The 15,749-nt window shown below is 35.2% G+C and overlaps 1 protein-coding gene across 1 annotated transcript; it reads right to left on the reverse strand.

Annotated features, from left to right (window-relative positions):
* Positions 1 to 5,799: 5,799 nt before the first annotated feature.
* On the reverse strand, positions 5,800 to 9,358 carry LOC124291375. The gene is given in 8 exon segments (XM_046728394.1): positions 5,800 to 5,989; positions 6,302 to 6,441; positions 7,609 to 7,757; positions 8,223 to 8,253; positions 8,255 to 8,308; positions 8,481 to 8,547; positions 8,714 to 8,783; positions 9,208 to 9,358. Coding segments are annotated over 8 exon segments (723 nt in total). The 5' UTR covers positions 9,230 to 9,358.
* Between the last annotated feature and the right edge of the window lie 6,391 nt (positions 9,359 to 15,749).

Raw genomic sequence — 15,749 nt, forward strand, 5'->3', positions numbered from 1 at the left:
TTTGAAAACATTTCATGGCCGCACTCCTTATCTATTCCAGTTGAACATGTGCTCTCAGGTAAGACGGTATTACCATTCAACCGACGATGAGATCAATTATACAAGTATGTTCATTATTAAACATATGACATCAGATGCCAGAACACCAGCACTAAAAGTGCTTTGACGCATCAAAGAAACATCACTTATACCAGAAGGCACGCGACATGCAATCAGCTGAACCCAACAATAGAAACCCTTACAAGACCAAATCCTAATAAAATGGAATTAAAATCTATACAGACACCAGCAGTTATAAAAATATACAGTAATCAACGCCAACACCCCAACGCAAAACTCAAATGCACTTCACTATCACCACCAACAATAAATAACTCAAAGGTCACATCAGGAAAAACACAACCAATAGTAGACAAAAACTAGAATCGACCAAAAGTTAGAACGAAATGTTATTGCAAAAACTGAACAACAACTACACCAAGTCGTAAACATCGTTGCAAACAACATTACAGTTATCAACACCACGATCCTAAAAAGCAACATTACGAACAATAAAATGGATATTTGACATTAGGCATCATTGTTGTCACTGATGACTACCGTCATGCATGATGCATTGAATGTTGTAACCTTGTCAAACATCTTCTGAAGAAGAGACGCTTTTTGAAATGTATGCAGAGTGAAGGAGAAACTGAAATGGAAACACGAAAACCTTGAGCTGCTTGAAAAATACTCGACATATTGAGCAAGGTGACGATTTAAAGCTTGGAGACATCCCCTTTCACAAACAGTCGTGTTTAGAACGAAAACCACAAACACAACGCAAGGACTCCAACAAGTGCACCGAAACAAGCAGTACCAACATACAAAACCAACAACATCAACACCTAGAATAACAACAACAACCAATTAATAATACAAATCAAACAACAAGAATATACACAACATTTACATGAAGGCATGTGCACTCCATGACGTGATGAGCGCCATGCATCTCACAGAGACGTCTTTGTCATCAAAGCCATAACCAATTCCTTTGAGAGTTCTTTCAATACCATAGTATTACAAATATTCGTCAACTGATCCTAACAAGATCGCATTCGTCATTCGCGGTCCAGTATAAATGCAATGGTTTTTTTTGTCGTTGTGCAACCAGAATCATTTCAAATCTAGTAAGCTAATTCCTCTCCCATCGACGAAAGCTTTTCATTAGGATATCGAATAATTGTTTGATTGTATGATAAATGAGTCGGTGACAGCTTCATTACCATGGCATACTCCAGAAAGTGGCCCGACAGCAGTTACTGCTGCAGCGGTAGGTATAGTATTTATGTACTTCATATAATCACCAGTATCTCATGGCTTGTCCAGCCGAGAGAACAACAGGCTGTTTCATATCGAGACTTTATGGAGCAAAAACTATTGTTTTCGTTTGTTGTATTCTGCTCGTTACAGATGTATATTGATTGCCTGGAAGCCCAACAAACGGAATGGATAAAACGTTCTGACAAACATTCACACTATGTCTAACAGGCCATATTTTAGTAATATTACTGACCATACCTATTTATGCAATGTATAGAGTACATACCCTTGCTGGGATTACCGGTAAGGGGGAGTTCTATATGTGTTGAATATTTTGACGTGTCTTTAAAACATACCTGTGGCGCAACTCGTATATATTTTTTTTATGTTTAAAAAGAATTTGCTTCACCTCATAATCGATATTATCGTTATAGCCTGGCGTCAAACATACTGATGAACTAATATAACAATAAGCATTATAAGCATCTGTCCGGCAATTTAGAAATGATGACATGCATCAAATACCCTATTAGCAGTCACCTAGGTTGGTTAGTCGTCAATTAAGAAAAGCATGCATTGCTGAAGAGTATGTCTATGTTGGCGTGATGTTCTTGTGTTATACATAATTTCCGCCATAAAATGAGTTCGAATGGCCAACGTGTCACCCATCGTTCTGCGTTCGTGATAATTGGTATGAAGAAGCCTGCTTTGGTCTGTAAAAGTATACACCTAGTGTCACTAAACCCCAGCAACTGCCACTGCAGCACTTAATTCCCTGCTTTGGCGGAACTATGGATAATGATGGTTGGGGAAAGGTTGCAATGATCCGCTCTGATTGAGGATTTCTTGGAATGCTCATTTTAACGGAACTGCTTTAGATATAGCGGTAATGTATATTCATGACGTAATCTAAAATTTACTTCCCTTTTATGCGGCTTGATTGATTGAACGTATATTGATTTTAAGGATGTTGGGTACTGTGGGTTTTCTGGAGATATAGATCTTGAAGAATCCTTGGCTAGCCAAGACTTTTAACATGGGAGTCTATGGGAAAATCATGGGCAAAGTTCTGACATGATCCCTCATTTTCATAATTTCCTAGTATTTAAATTTTTTTAAATCCCAATATGTTAATGACAACATGTTTTGCCATAAAATAAGTATAAAAAACATAGGTCACTGTGGGTATATTTTCCACTATGACACAATGTGTAACATTATAATACATATTTGCACCAATGTTATGTAATTTTCATGATAAAATTAAGGATATATGTGGCTTAAATAGTTTTCCTCAAATATTTGAATGACTTACTGCATTGACAATTAAAATATCTTAGCTTAAGTGCATCCATGTTAACATTTATCTGATATTTTAAGCGAAAGGTGAAGAGTTAAGAATTTGACACACTGGGCATTATCCACCATTGGCTAAGAATGGTTATATCATTATAGACTCAATGGAGTAATTATTTAATAATATTATTTTGAAATAACAAAACACACACAATCTTAACAACAAAATGTTACATTTATTACATTATTGTACTTTTTAATTTCATATCATACATACATGTTGCATTTGATTTTAAAGTTATACATAACATTTTGGATATGAAAGTTTAGCATTATAATCACTTGATGTAACAGCTATGTACACATCTATGTTATAAATGAAAAAGTATTAACACGTCCTGGTAATATATTCAATAAAGCCATTTTATAATAAATAAAGTAATCAGTGAACTATATCACAATTCATGAAGGTAAATAGATATCAATAAGTTAGGAAGGCTAATCTGTTATTTCAACATGATTTTTACACTATCACATAAAAACATGTGGTGTTGTGGATATAACAAAATGTTGGAGGCTTGTATTGAAGCCAAACATATATTCCACAATAAACAATAATAACATTTGTATGTATTTGCAAAATGATTAATCGGCTAAAGCATGATAATTTTTTAAATTCAAGCTAAATGATCTCATTTACATGAAACAACTAGGTGCACATATTCAAATATACTAAGGTGACATAATCTCCTAAGGTGACAATTCAAATTAAAGAGAGGAATGATAGTGAAGATCTGCTGAAATCTTCGTGTGTCACCGTGACCTTGAAAAAAATATGTCACGGTCACCAAAAACAACAGTGATCCCTGCACCTTCTCTAGATGAAGTTTGGTGTCAAGTATGAAAAAGAAATCCAGTGAACTGTTTTGAGATTTATTATATGCTAAACAGTGAGAAAAGTGCTCATCACTACAGTGAGATATCGCTTTTCTCATCAATGTGAAAATATCACAAAGAGGGATGATGTAACCTGAACATCAGCGGTTGCTAAGTGACAGTGCAACAATGGTATGATGACAACAGAAACAGCTAAAGTGGACCAATTTTGATTTATCATACCTCATTTTTCCATCAATGAAGCATATAATAAGCAATAAAATACCCTCTATATCTCGCGGACTTTAATAAAGTGTTAGCTCCTTGTAATCTTGAAAAGGTGAAACCTGACTGGGACCTTTCTCATACCATTTTGACTGACTGACTGACTGACTGGAGGTTTGGTTTTACGCCAAAAAATGGGCTTCACACATTGTACACATGGGGGATTCAGACCCCAGTCTTCGGCGTGACAAACCAACGCTTTAACCATTAGGCTACCCACCGCCCCCATACCATTTTGTACCTAGGTACCAAATATGAGAAAGAATCTAGTTAATGGTTCCAGAAATATTCCAATTTGTTTGTATGAATGGACGGATGGATGGAGAACCTAATACCCTCCGCTTCATCACGAAACTCTCGCGGTGGGGATAAAAATATCTTTTAAGATAATCGAATTCTACAGTGTAAAACACTGAACTAAAAAAGAAATACAGGTCATGTTGAAACAACAAAGTTTGATCAAACTGTAACTTTGGAAAGGTAGTGAGATAGAAATTTACAATCTTCTGAGAGCTTGTTACCCTGCATTTTGTTCTGGTACTTTTCAGCAAACACATTGGATAATCCAGTATCTCCCTGTCTTTTGTAAAAACTACTTTCAAGTGGTCAAAGCAGAGACCACTAGAGGCTATCTTTCTGGCCATATTTGTAGATAAAACCTTTTCACACACAAGGTGTTGAAGGCTTGGAAGATTAGTTTTTGTAGCTTTAGACCGTGCCAAGGAGTCTGTACAATACTTCACACAAAAAGTAGATTGGGTCTTTGCATCAAGAGAAGCATGACAAGCTGAGTACAGCTGTTGCAATGACAAGGCATCTGACAAGGCATCATGTGCAACATAGTCACTCCCACAATATTTTTTTTAAACAACTCAACCTGGGCATTATGAATTAAGTCCAGGATTTGTCAATTTGAATAGCTGAAGTGTATCTAGAAAACCATGTACATGATTTGAAAATTGTGGTATGTAATCAATGGCAAGTAATGCATTGAAAAGTAATGGACAATCATATAACTTGATATTGTGCCCAACCAGAACATTGCCTTCACTTTTGCTAAGGAAAGAAATCAGGTCTCCAATAGCCGTCTTTAAGGATACAGGAAAAACTTCTTCACTGTAGTGAAACATCCTTCTCCCCTCAACACGTATGCCTGTGACCTGTGCAGCAGCTGGAGTAATCTGTACCTCAGGTACAAGCGTAGCTTAGTTGAATCGTTCTTCACCCCGGACTGCAGCTAACTGTGTCACATGAGATGTTCTCTAAGCTATAAGAGAATAAAGCCAGACATAAGAAGGCATTCATATAAAAAAGTACTTTTTTTTATAGATGTTAAACAACCCCCAACCCCCACCCTGTAATACCATTGTATTATTGATTACACAAATAATGCCAGAACACTTATTAGATATTTAGATCAAATATATATATTTATAGAGCACAATTTTAAACATTCAGGTATAAATGCATTGTGAGTCTAACTTTTGCAGGAGTAGTAAATTCAAGATCTTAATATTCAAATATATCTTACAATGCATAGTGTCCTCGTCAGGATAAAAGTCAACAGATATTTTTTTATCCGTTGGGGTCATATCACGAATTATCGATCACAAATTAGAGATCAAATGCCTCAACTTCTTTTCAAAATCATTATGAAGTCACTCTATTGAATATTTGAAACGTCAAGCAAAGTGTATCAAAATTATTAAACATGGTAAAACATAGAATCTATCAAAATTTAAAAACATTAAGTAATATCTCCAAATGGGTTCCTGCTTCTATAATCTATCATTCACCTGTGTTTCTCTGAAATGCATTAATGTGCACATTTCAGGGCATTTTCTATCAAGCTACATAATGTTGCAGGCCATTTAGTGGTAATAGAAAAGAAGAACGACATGGTATGATAAAGATGTTATCGCAGAAGTGTATTTTGGTATGGTAAATAGTATTTATTCCTAATGCTGGGTATTTACCATCCCAAAACCTGATTCGTGTGATAATCTCTATTTCCATTTCACTTATAGTTTTACATACCTAAGCCAGTAGTTTCAAGATCAAAGAATATCTCTGTGGTGTTGTTGTTGAAGCTGAAGGCTCCTGGACAGGTACAGGGAGTGGTGGAGGAATACTAACAAGGTCATCGGCGTCAGTGTCCTCAGACATGTCAACCATGGCAGAGTATGTCGTACCTTCTCTGACTTCTTGAACTGTTCGCTTCTGACTTCTGAAACAGATTTATGAAAAACTATTATGTTGTCAATAGCCCAATGAGTATGATGGTTACATATCTGTAGACTACTTCGTTCTTCATTACGGAATATAGGGCCTCAGAGCATTACATCATTAACAATGCCTTTCAAGACTGACCAACTTCTTGTCTTGTATCCTTCTCTATCATGGTAGAATATGATATATATAATTTTCTACTGGAGTGAGTATGATTTTACGCCGCTTTTAGCAATACTCCAGTAAATATCACGGCAGGGAACACCAGAAATAATTTTCTACTAGAGGTCACAGTTAAAAGCTGACATACCTCATAACCTTGAGATGTAATCTACGCTGTTTAGCTTTAATTGTTGATGCAATAGCTTTTCGTTTGCGATGCTGAAGATCTTTCAGTGTGAAATGCTGTCTGGTATAGGTCCCAGGTGACAGTCCAAGAGTATTGTTAACCTGTAGAGGAGGGATTATCAATTATTAATAAATGGTCATGAATTTTTTCTTTATAACTTTAAGGCACTTAGAGTGTTACACATTATACCATTGATTAACATAAGAATTCTTTTAAGCCACTAATGAATAGGAATGATTTTTTATATATATTTTGCATATCTGAGACCAGGATGAAAGTAGCATAAAACAGAACAAAGCAATTTCAGAGAGAACTCATCATCCCTGTAACCATTAAAAATTAATAGTATATTGTCAACAATCATGGGCCATAACTTTTCAATTCAAACTTAAAATCCAGTTTTACTTTATCTTTAATCTTTAGCCACATTACCCTTCCTAAGGACTTCAAATAAACTGAACTGGAACTATAGAACAAGACACATTTCAAATTCAACTTCTAAATAATTTTAGCAACAAAACTGAACTGGAACTGTAGAGACAGAGATACATTTCTAATTCAACTTCTAAATGATTTCAAATCAACTGAAATCGAACCATAGAACAGAATACATATTTCTTACAGCTATAATGTAGCTGTGGCCCTGATACTTTCTTTACCCAGCGAGGCAGCGACCCTGGGAAGTGAAGACTTGAGGAGCCAGAATAATGTCTAGATTTTGGTGCCTTGCTAGACACGGTCTTGTTAAAACTTTCATTGGATTGTGTACTTCCAAGACTGGCAAGTCTTACTTTGTGTATAGCATAGTTGTCAAACAAAGCTTTTAGGTCCGCTTGTAAAGTCAAATCTGACAGAGCTTTACCATAAGGAAGAGACCTGAAGCTTGGGCTTGACGACTTCAAAATCTGCACCAAGTGTCATCACACTTACTGTGATCCTGGAAATGGATGACATGATAGTGCAGTTAATCCTCTGCTTATTCCATCTTGGTTTCCTTTATTTTGGCTGATCATGTAGTTGAAACATTTTTTAGTAGATACCTGATTACTTTGGTGCTCAGTGTCTTGTGTTTTTTCTGCAGCTGATACAGTTTATTACCTAAACCTTTCCTCACATGATTTTTGTCAGACTGTTTAACAATGTCCTTGTCCACATTTGCCCTTAATCTGGCTATACTTGTAGCATCATCATCTCCTATGATTGAGGTCCACATACATCCTCTTCCTTAGCTTTAACTACCATCTCAGATACCATGTCAGGTTCCATACCTTTACTGGAACCGTCCCAGTTCTTCTGCAGTCATGCTCTTCAGGAGTCCTGTTAGCTTTATTTGCTTGATGGCAGATTCGGCAACTCTTTGAGCGGATCGAATAGCCAAGAACTTTGCCAGTTTTGTTCCCAATCATTGAGCAGTGTCCTGAAACATATAAATGTCTGTTTATTTATTTCAATTTTCAGCTTGAATATGATATATCTATTTTAACAAGTTTAGCTCTAGTGTCTTGATATTATTTGACCAAAACACAAACCCATCAATAACACTGTTACATGTCTTGTAGTAGTCAACATACTGGTATGAAGGATAAAAGTAAAACAAGGAAATAGAACTAATATAACTGACAGTTTAATAAATCAGAAACATAAAAATAATGTGAGAATGGTTACTTTAATCACGCTGTGAACATTTGTACTATTGAAATCTAACTAACTGAAAACACATCAACACAAAACCCAGATCTGAAATGATGCCAGAGAAGGTACCACTTATCACTTTCAAGAGACAAAATATTGATACATTTACAACATTACACAGAGAGATATACCTAATAGTCTTGTATTATGCATAAGTATAAAACAAGCAACTAGAACTAGAATGAATTACCAGACAGGCTGTCATAGCATTTTCCACTGCCCCCGCTTCTGCCATCCTGCATCAACACTCCACACAGATTCTTCGGCTGCCGAGAACTGGAGAAGAGGAAAAAACATGATGTCGCAATTTCATTTTAAAATTTAATGTTTCCCAATTATTACTTACTTCTGTGAAATAGTTGTGCACTTTCAACCAACCAGTTTATATAATTCATACTTTGAAATTCACACTCAATAATTACTTGCACATTGCAAATTTATAATGTACCAAGATCAACATTCTATCAGCCGCATTTAATGCACACACTTTGTAGAGGAAATACTCTGTATGATACCTACAACATACTGATTTTTAAATAAAATTTTAATCATAAATGTGAATTAAGAAGAACCTGAAGATGATTTCTTCTTTGATAGAATCTTGCATGGATTCTTTTGGCAACACTTTCCATTGCAGCTCCTGTCTCTTTCTGTCGCTGGTCCAGCATAAAATGGCTCTACAGTTGGTATGTTAAGGGCAGCGAAAGCAAATTGTTGACATCGCTTTCCCCAAGACCTGTATGCAACATGGCTGAAAAAGGACAGATGTAATTTTAAAACATAGGGTTAAAAAAAGACCAGGATAGGAAGGTTGGATTTTTAATAAAATAAAAATATTTTATCAATGTGTAGACTTCATTCATCATCATTATGTAACCAGATAATGCTCGTTCACTGCATCTGTGTGATATTTAACATGGCAATGGTTTTCACTTCGGTCAAGTTTCCAATGTCCATTTGTCTGAAAATAAATTTGATTTATCATGGTGAGTAAAATTGTTTGGGTCTGCTGTTCTAAAATAGATGCCGTCCTGACCATGTTTTGACAGATAAATTGTGGCGTATAATTGATTGAATTTGAGTAGACTTCTCTTCTGAAACGACTCATTAGAAATCATATAAAAATATATAGCAAAATCACAATGATAAATTTCATGAACGTCATTGAATCATACCTGCAACAAGTTTCTTGTTCATGTCGAACACCCGGTTCTGTTTCTTGCCTGTGTTGACATAGTTAGTCGACCTACACGCGGAGCAAAGTATCTTCAGTGTTGAACCCAACCCCTGTGATGTTAGTTCCAGAGCAGTTATTAAGAACAAGGGGTAATGAACGTCTTGCAGGCTGACAGTCCATCAGCAAGTGCACCCCAACTCCACAACACGCCTCCCCTCTCTCCATGAATCGCAACGCACGGTTTCCTCCGTGTGACAGAAGTTGAGGTCAGGTTTCAAAGAACTCGCACAATGGTCGTGATCTACTTTCACGGGAAGCACACGTTTCTTCACCCTCCATCTGTCTTTCTGTCGCTTGGATATTTCTTCAAGACGGTGCTTTTGCTTCTTTGATTTGAAACCATGTTTCAAGCGTGCCATCACTACCAGGCTACGGTCGTCGCTAGTTACAAACAACGCTACCGGAAGTGATATTTTTGCTTTGCAGCAGTCGTGACATAACCATTACATTTCGATTTGTAAAAGTGTTTATTATATTTAATGCGATGTAAAGAGTCCATTGCCTCCATAATTACACCTATAGACTCAATCAGGATAAAATTATTAGTGAGTATTATTTATTGTGGTTGTCGTTAATCTTTGCCGAATACGTCCTGTTTGAGTTGCGCAGAAGTTCAAAACGTGACCAGCGAACATCCCAAGTCTTTCTGTAGAGAAGTATAGCCTTGGCAAATGCAGCGGTGCCGAACTGTAGCACACACAGTTCTCAGATCATATGAATTCTCTCTTGTTAATAGAGAGGAGAAACTGTTTGGATGGTCTTGAGTTGTTGTAGATTGAGTACACAACAAAGAGTCATTTGGACGCTAAATATTCATTGGAATGATTTTTAAATATTGAAAAAATGAACCGGATCGTTTGAACTTGAGGATGACAAATCCGATACCTGAAATTGTCTACTTTTGATCTTACTACAGCTATACACGCGGGCCCTAGTCATTGCCAGCACAGCACTGGTGGACAGAGGAAAGCACATAAATGTGCATCAATAGCAGACAATGATGAATCAAAAAATTATCTAGATCTAAATTATGGCAGTCGATTCTGTCATATCGTACACTGTCGACTTAAGCTCGGCTGTAGTGATTTGAATGCGGATAAAGTAAATAGACACATTTCTAACAACCCTGGATGCGCTTGTGGATACCACAATGAAGATACTGTTCGTACGAAATAGGAAATCATCTATAATATTTATTCAAGAATCTCATAGTATTTTAGAAAATGAACAGACATGGGCAGCCGAATGGGGCTACAGATGTAATTTCTCACATGGAACCAGTAATAGTGCAGGGGCATTAATACTGATTAAAAATAACTTTGAATATGAAGTGCATGAAATAATTTTGGACGAAAATGGACGTTTTATCATATTGGATATGACAATAGAAAGTATTCGGTTCTCAATTACAAATATCTATGGACCAAATAAGGATAATCCTGAATTCTTTCAAGTTCTTGCAAATGAATTAGAACAATTACCTGGAGCGATTATTTGGGGCGGTGACTGGAATGTAGTTCAGGATTATAATTTGGACACTTATAATTTAAAACATAGAAATAATCCTGAAGCATATATGAAAATTGTCGACATGAAAACAAAACTAGGCTTAGTTGACCCGTGGAGAATTTTCAATCCTGATAAACAGCAGTACACATGGCGTCAAAGGAATGGAGTAAAACAGAGTAGGCTCGATTATTTCCTCGTCTCTGAAGAGCTTATGTCCCTAGTTAAACGTACCTCTATAGATGTAAGTTACAGATCAGATCATTCTATTATTTCCTTAGAACTTGCCCCTTAGTCCAGTAAAACGTGGACCGGGTTACTGGAAGTTCAACCCATCTTTATTGTATGACAATGATTATGTAACACAAGTCCAAGCAAACGATACGGAAACAGTGGCCGAATATTGTATTACCGGAAACATCGACAATTTAGAAGGTATTGAATTATCAGTAAACGATCAAGTATTTTTCGAAATATTAAAAATGAAGATAAGAACTAAGACAACTGAATATTCAATTAAAATGAAAAACAAACTGAAAAAGAAGAAAAAGACGCTGGAACGTGAAATCTATGAAATGGAGGCTAGATCCCAAATATTAAGTAGTGGTGATCATACAAAATTGTGTTTAAAAAGAAAGACTCGAAACTATTAGGACAGCAAAAAATAAAAGGAATCATATTTAGGAGCAAGGCCAAATGGTATGAAGAGGGAGAGAAGAATACTGAATATTTTATGAACTTAGAAAAGAGAAACTATATAAATAAGAACATGAATGAAATAATAACAGAAAATGAAATTCTGACGGAAAAAGGAAGACATATTGAGAGAATGTTCAGAATATTATTGCAATTTATACACAAGTAAACACGCAAAAGATTGGCAAGATTACCTGGATGTATTTACGAAAAATTATGACCAGAAATTATCAAATGATAAACGCGAATTTTGTGAAAATACACTTACGCTAGATGAATGTACACGAGCCTTAAATAGTATGAAGAATCGAAAGAGTCCTGGATCGGATGGTTTCACAGCAGAGTTTATAAATTTTTCTGGAAAGACATAGGTGTATTTCTCTGGCGATCTATTACATATGCATACGAATCTGGAATGTTGTCAGACTTTCAACGACAAGGTATCATAACGTGTTTGCCTAAAGACTCTCGTGATAGGCGATACTTAACAAATTGGCGACCTATAACTCTTCTAAATGTAGATTACAAAATTGCATCTGGGGCCATAGCTTCACGACTGAAAGAAGTCCTTCCTGAGATAATAAGTGAAACTCAAACAGGCTTCTTAAAAAATAGATTTCTAGGAGAAAATACTCGAATATTATATGACTTAATGAATTATTGTGAAGAATATAAACTACCTGGTCTTTTTTAGTTGCAACAGATTTTTGAGAAGGCATTCGATATTATCGAATGGGACTTTATTGACAAGGTACTGGAAGTATTTAATTTTGGCCCGGTACTTAGAAATTGGATTAAACTCTTTCAGCGTAATAGCTGTAGTGCCTCAATTTTATCGGGTTCGTTGTCGAACTTCTTTTCCTTAGGACGCGGATGTCGTCAAGGAGACCCAGTAGCGCCATATCTCTTTGTAACATGTGTCGAACTATTGGCTATTGCAATTAAATCTAATAAGCATATCAATGGTATTACTATAAAAGATATAGAATATCTCATCTTCCAATACGCAGACGATATGAATTTCACTTTAGATGGATCTGAACGAGGACTGTCAGAGCTAATTCATATTATTAAAACATTTGCAATAGTATCTGGTCTAAATTTAAACTGTGATAAAACTATAGCTGTCTGGATAGGGTCCAAACGAGACACAAATGAACAACTCTGCCCATATATACCTCTTCGCTGGTCCAAAGAACCATTTAAAATCCTGGGAATAATTTTTTCAACCAATTTAGAAGAAATGATTACATTAAATTTCGAACCGCAGTTTTCAAAAATTAGAAAAATATTATTCTCGTGGTCAAATAGATCATTAACTTTGATAGGCAGAATAACGATAATTAAAACTCAAATTATCCCCCTTTTTACACACTTGTTTATCGCCCTCCCTAATCCATCTAAACTCTTTTTCAAACGTTTGAATACTATACTTTTTACGTTTATTTGGGGTGGGAAGCGTGATAAAATCAAAAGGAAAATGTTGATAAACGACTACTGTAAGGGTGGCTTAAAAAATGATCGATGTTATATCATTCTGCAAGTACATGAAAATCAAATGGATAAGGAGATTACTGACATCAAAGGGGTTGTGGCAGCACCTAGCATTTGAGACATTATCACCTTTTGGTGACATTAATCTATTCAGCTTTCAAGTGGAAAAAATACAATCCTACTCTAAAAATATTAAAAACTATTTTTGGAAAGATGTTGTTTCATGCTATGCATGTATCCATTCTAAAATTAGTGAAAGTGTTGAAGATTTTATGTGCTTGCCACTTCTTAATTTTGTACCTGTTACCGATATTGGGTTGTTCGTCTCATGGATAAAAAAAGGCATGAAATATATGAAAGACATTGTCTCGAACAACGGTGAGTTCAAGTCCTATGATACGCTTAAAGAAGAATTTAACCTTAAAGAAACATATCTCCTTTATTTCAGATTTTTTAAATATATACCCAAACACTGGATCAAAGCCATCAGAGACACAAATCAAAAGATAGAATCAGTAAACACTCAGTGTAATACTCTCACACAAATACTCAAGTCAGCTAACTGTAAATTCATATATACTCAGCTATGTGAAAGTCAAGGAAGCTCTCTCTATAATCTTCAGCGGAAATGGGAAACCAAACTTAATATTACTCTAGCAGATGACTATCTTTGTGACTGTTTTGCACTGATAAATAAAATTACCATAGAAAATAAAGCCAGGAATTTTCAGTATAAACTGATTCATCGAATAGTTACAACTAAGTCATTTTTGTTTAAGATAGGTATCAGTGATGATAATGCCTGTATCCTCTGCAACAAAGAAATAGAAACTTTAGAACATTTATTTTATTTCTGTGAAAAAACAAAACACCTTCTCACAACATTTGTTGAGTGGTATCGATACAAAACTAGCTGTAATATAAGTATAAATGTTAAACATTTCCTGCTAGGAGACCCGGAGGCACCTGTCCTTATTAACCATCTGTTTATCATTATCAAGAAATATATTAACAAAACAAGATATGACTTTACGGAATTAAATATTAACCAACTTATATATTTCATAAAATACCATTTCAAACTAGAAGAACATATTTTCGGAGAAAAGGATGAAAAATTTCGTATGAAATGGAATTCTTTGTTCCCTTGTGAGTAAAAAACCTTTCTGCACCCTGTGTCTATACCGCTATCCTTCTCTTTTCAAACTCCTCCCGTCTGAAAAAAAAGTACAAAATATTGCACTGAAAAAAAAAAAAAAAAAAAAAAGTTACTGTTCATTATCTTCTTACATGTAAGTTATACACTGCTGTTAGAAATAATACCTACTTCTATGTAAATGGCAACAATCTCACAAACCGTGTTATACGGAATACCTCAGGCAAACAACAATGTCAATAAGAACAAAATAGAGTCCCTGCATCAACACATCTTTAAGACTAAACGATTTGATAAATTATTCTAGACAATTATATGCAATCAATTAATGAAGTGTAGCTGCAAGCTCAAGGTTTATAAGCACCTACAACGCACATATATGATTTAATTTGTCGTTTTTTGTATCCAGTCCTTGTGTATTTTGTTTAAATGAAATATGTACTGGTGAGGTATTGATATAATCAGAGTTCTGCTTGTTTACCAAACCAGATTTCCTAGGAATAAAAATATGTTTAAACCAATAGCAGACAAATTACTTCCGGCTTTGTATAAATCAGAGAACAGTAAAACTTAACACTTTTAGTTTTCATACTAAACGTGCAGCAAATTGGAAAATAATTAAAGTATTCTGCTATTAAACAGCGCACGAATTCTGATAATAAACTTCAGTATCACTTGTGATTGAGAAAAGTATTCTTCTCAAACATTTTTGTACAATCTATATTCAGCTTCAAGGCAACACTGTCTATATACTGTTATACTTCGGTCATTATTCGCTGTGCTAAATGACCGAAGTAGACTGAAGAATCATGGTATTGTATATCACGGATTCGTGTGTCACGTTTTCATTCGTCCCATACACGACTTGTCAGCTATTATTCTTACATATTATTATGTGTCAAACACAAAGCTCATCAATGATTCGGTCAAAACACCGTGTTCGTCAATGCTTCGGTCAAACTAAATTGTATAATTCAGACAGCACCACCAAAGTTCACAATAATAGCTTTTATCGTCAGTTTGTATCGGAAAGTGCTATTGTCTGTTGTTTTTAAAATCAGTAGACAGACAATCACAAATCATGCTTTAGCTGTCTTATTAAATGACTTTGTTAAATCACTAGGGTAAGAAATTTCTACCTCTACTTCTACTTAATTAAATCACAACAAATGATATTATATAACTTTAACCTATTGTACCTTAGCTATGTGCTATTACTCTTTCCAGTAGTAACAATTTTATTTGGAAATTGAAAATGTCATACTTGTATGTATATCTTTGATATTTTCGTTTTAATACAACTGTTCATAGATTATGCCAAATCTGTAACTTTATTACAACAATCTTATTTACTTTTTTGAATACATATTGTGGCTGAACTAGAATGTATTTTGCGTGAAAGCCCACTCGGTTATTGTATCAGATAGAGTATTGGGTGTGCTGTTCATGGTATACATGTGCTTCTATAAATTTTAGCAACACGCAATAAAACCTGGTTGTATACTGTAGAAAAATTACGTAAGATGACTCTGTGGTTGTCTAATAACCTGATTTTGTTTATTCATTCAGGCAGTGTGTGTTACATGGGTTGGAAATTGGACCTCACCGAGGTTATCATGTCATTGTAG

This window comes from Haliotis rubra, unplaced genomic scaffold (genome assembly GCF_003918875.1).
Source record: "Haliotis rubra isolate DU_JTF1 unplaced genomic scaffold, ASM391887v1 Scf10, whole genome shotgun sequence".
Lineage (NCBI taxonomy): Eukaryota > Metazoa > Mollusca > Gastropoda > Lepetellida > Haliotidae > Haliotis > Haliotis rubra.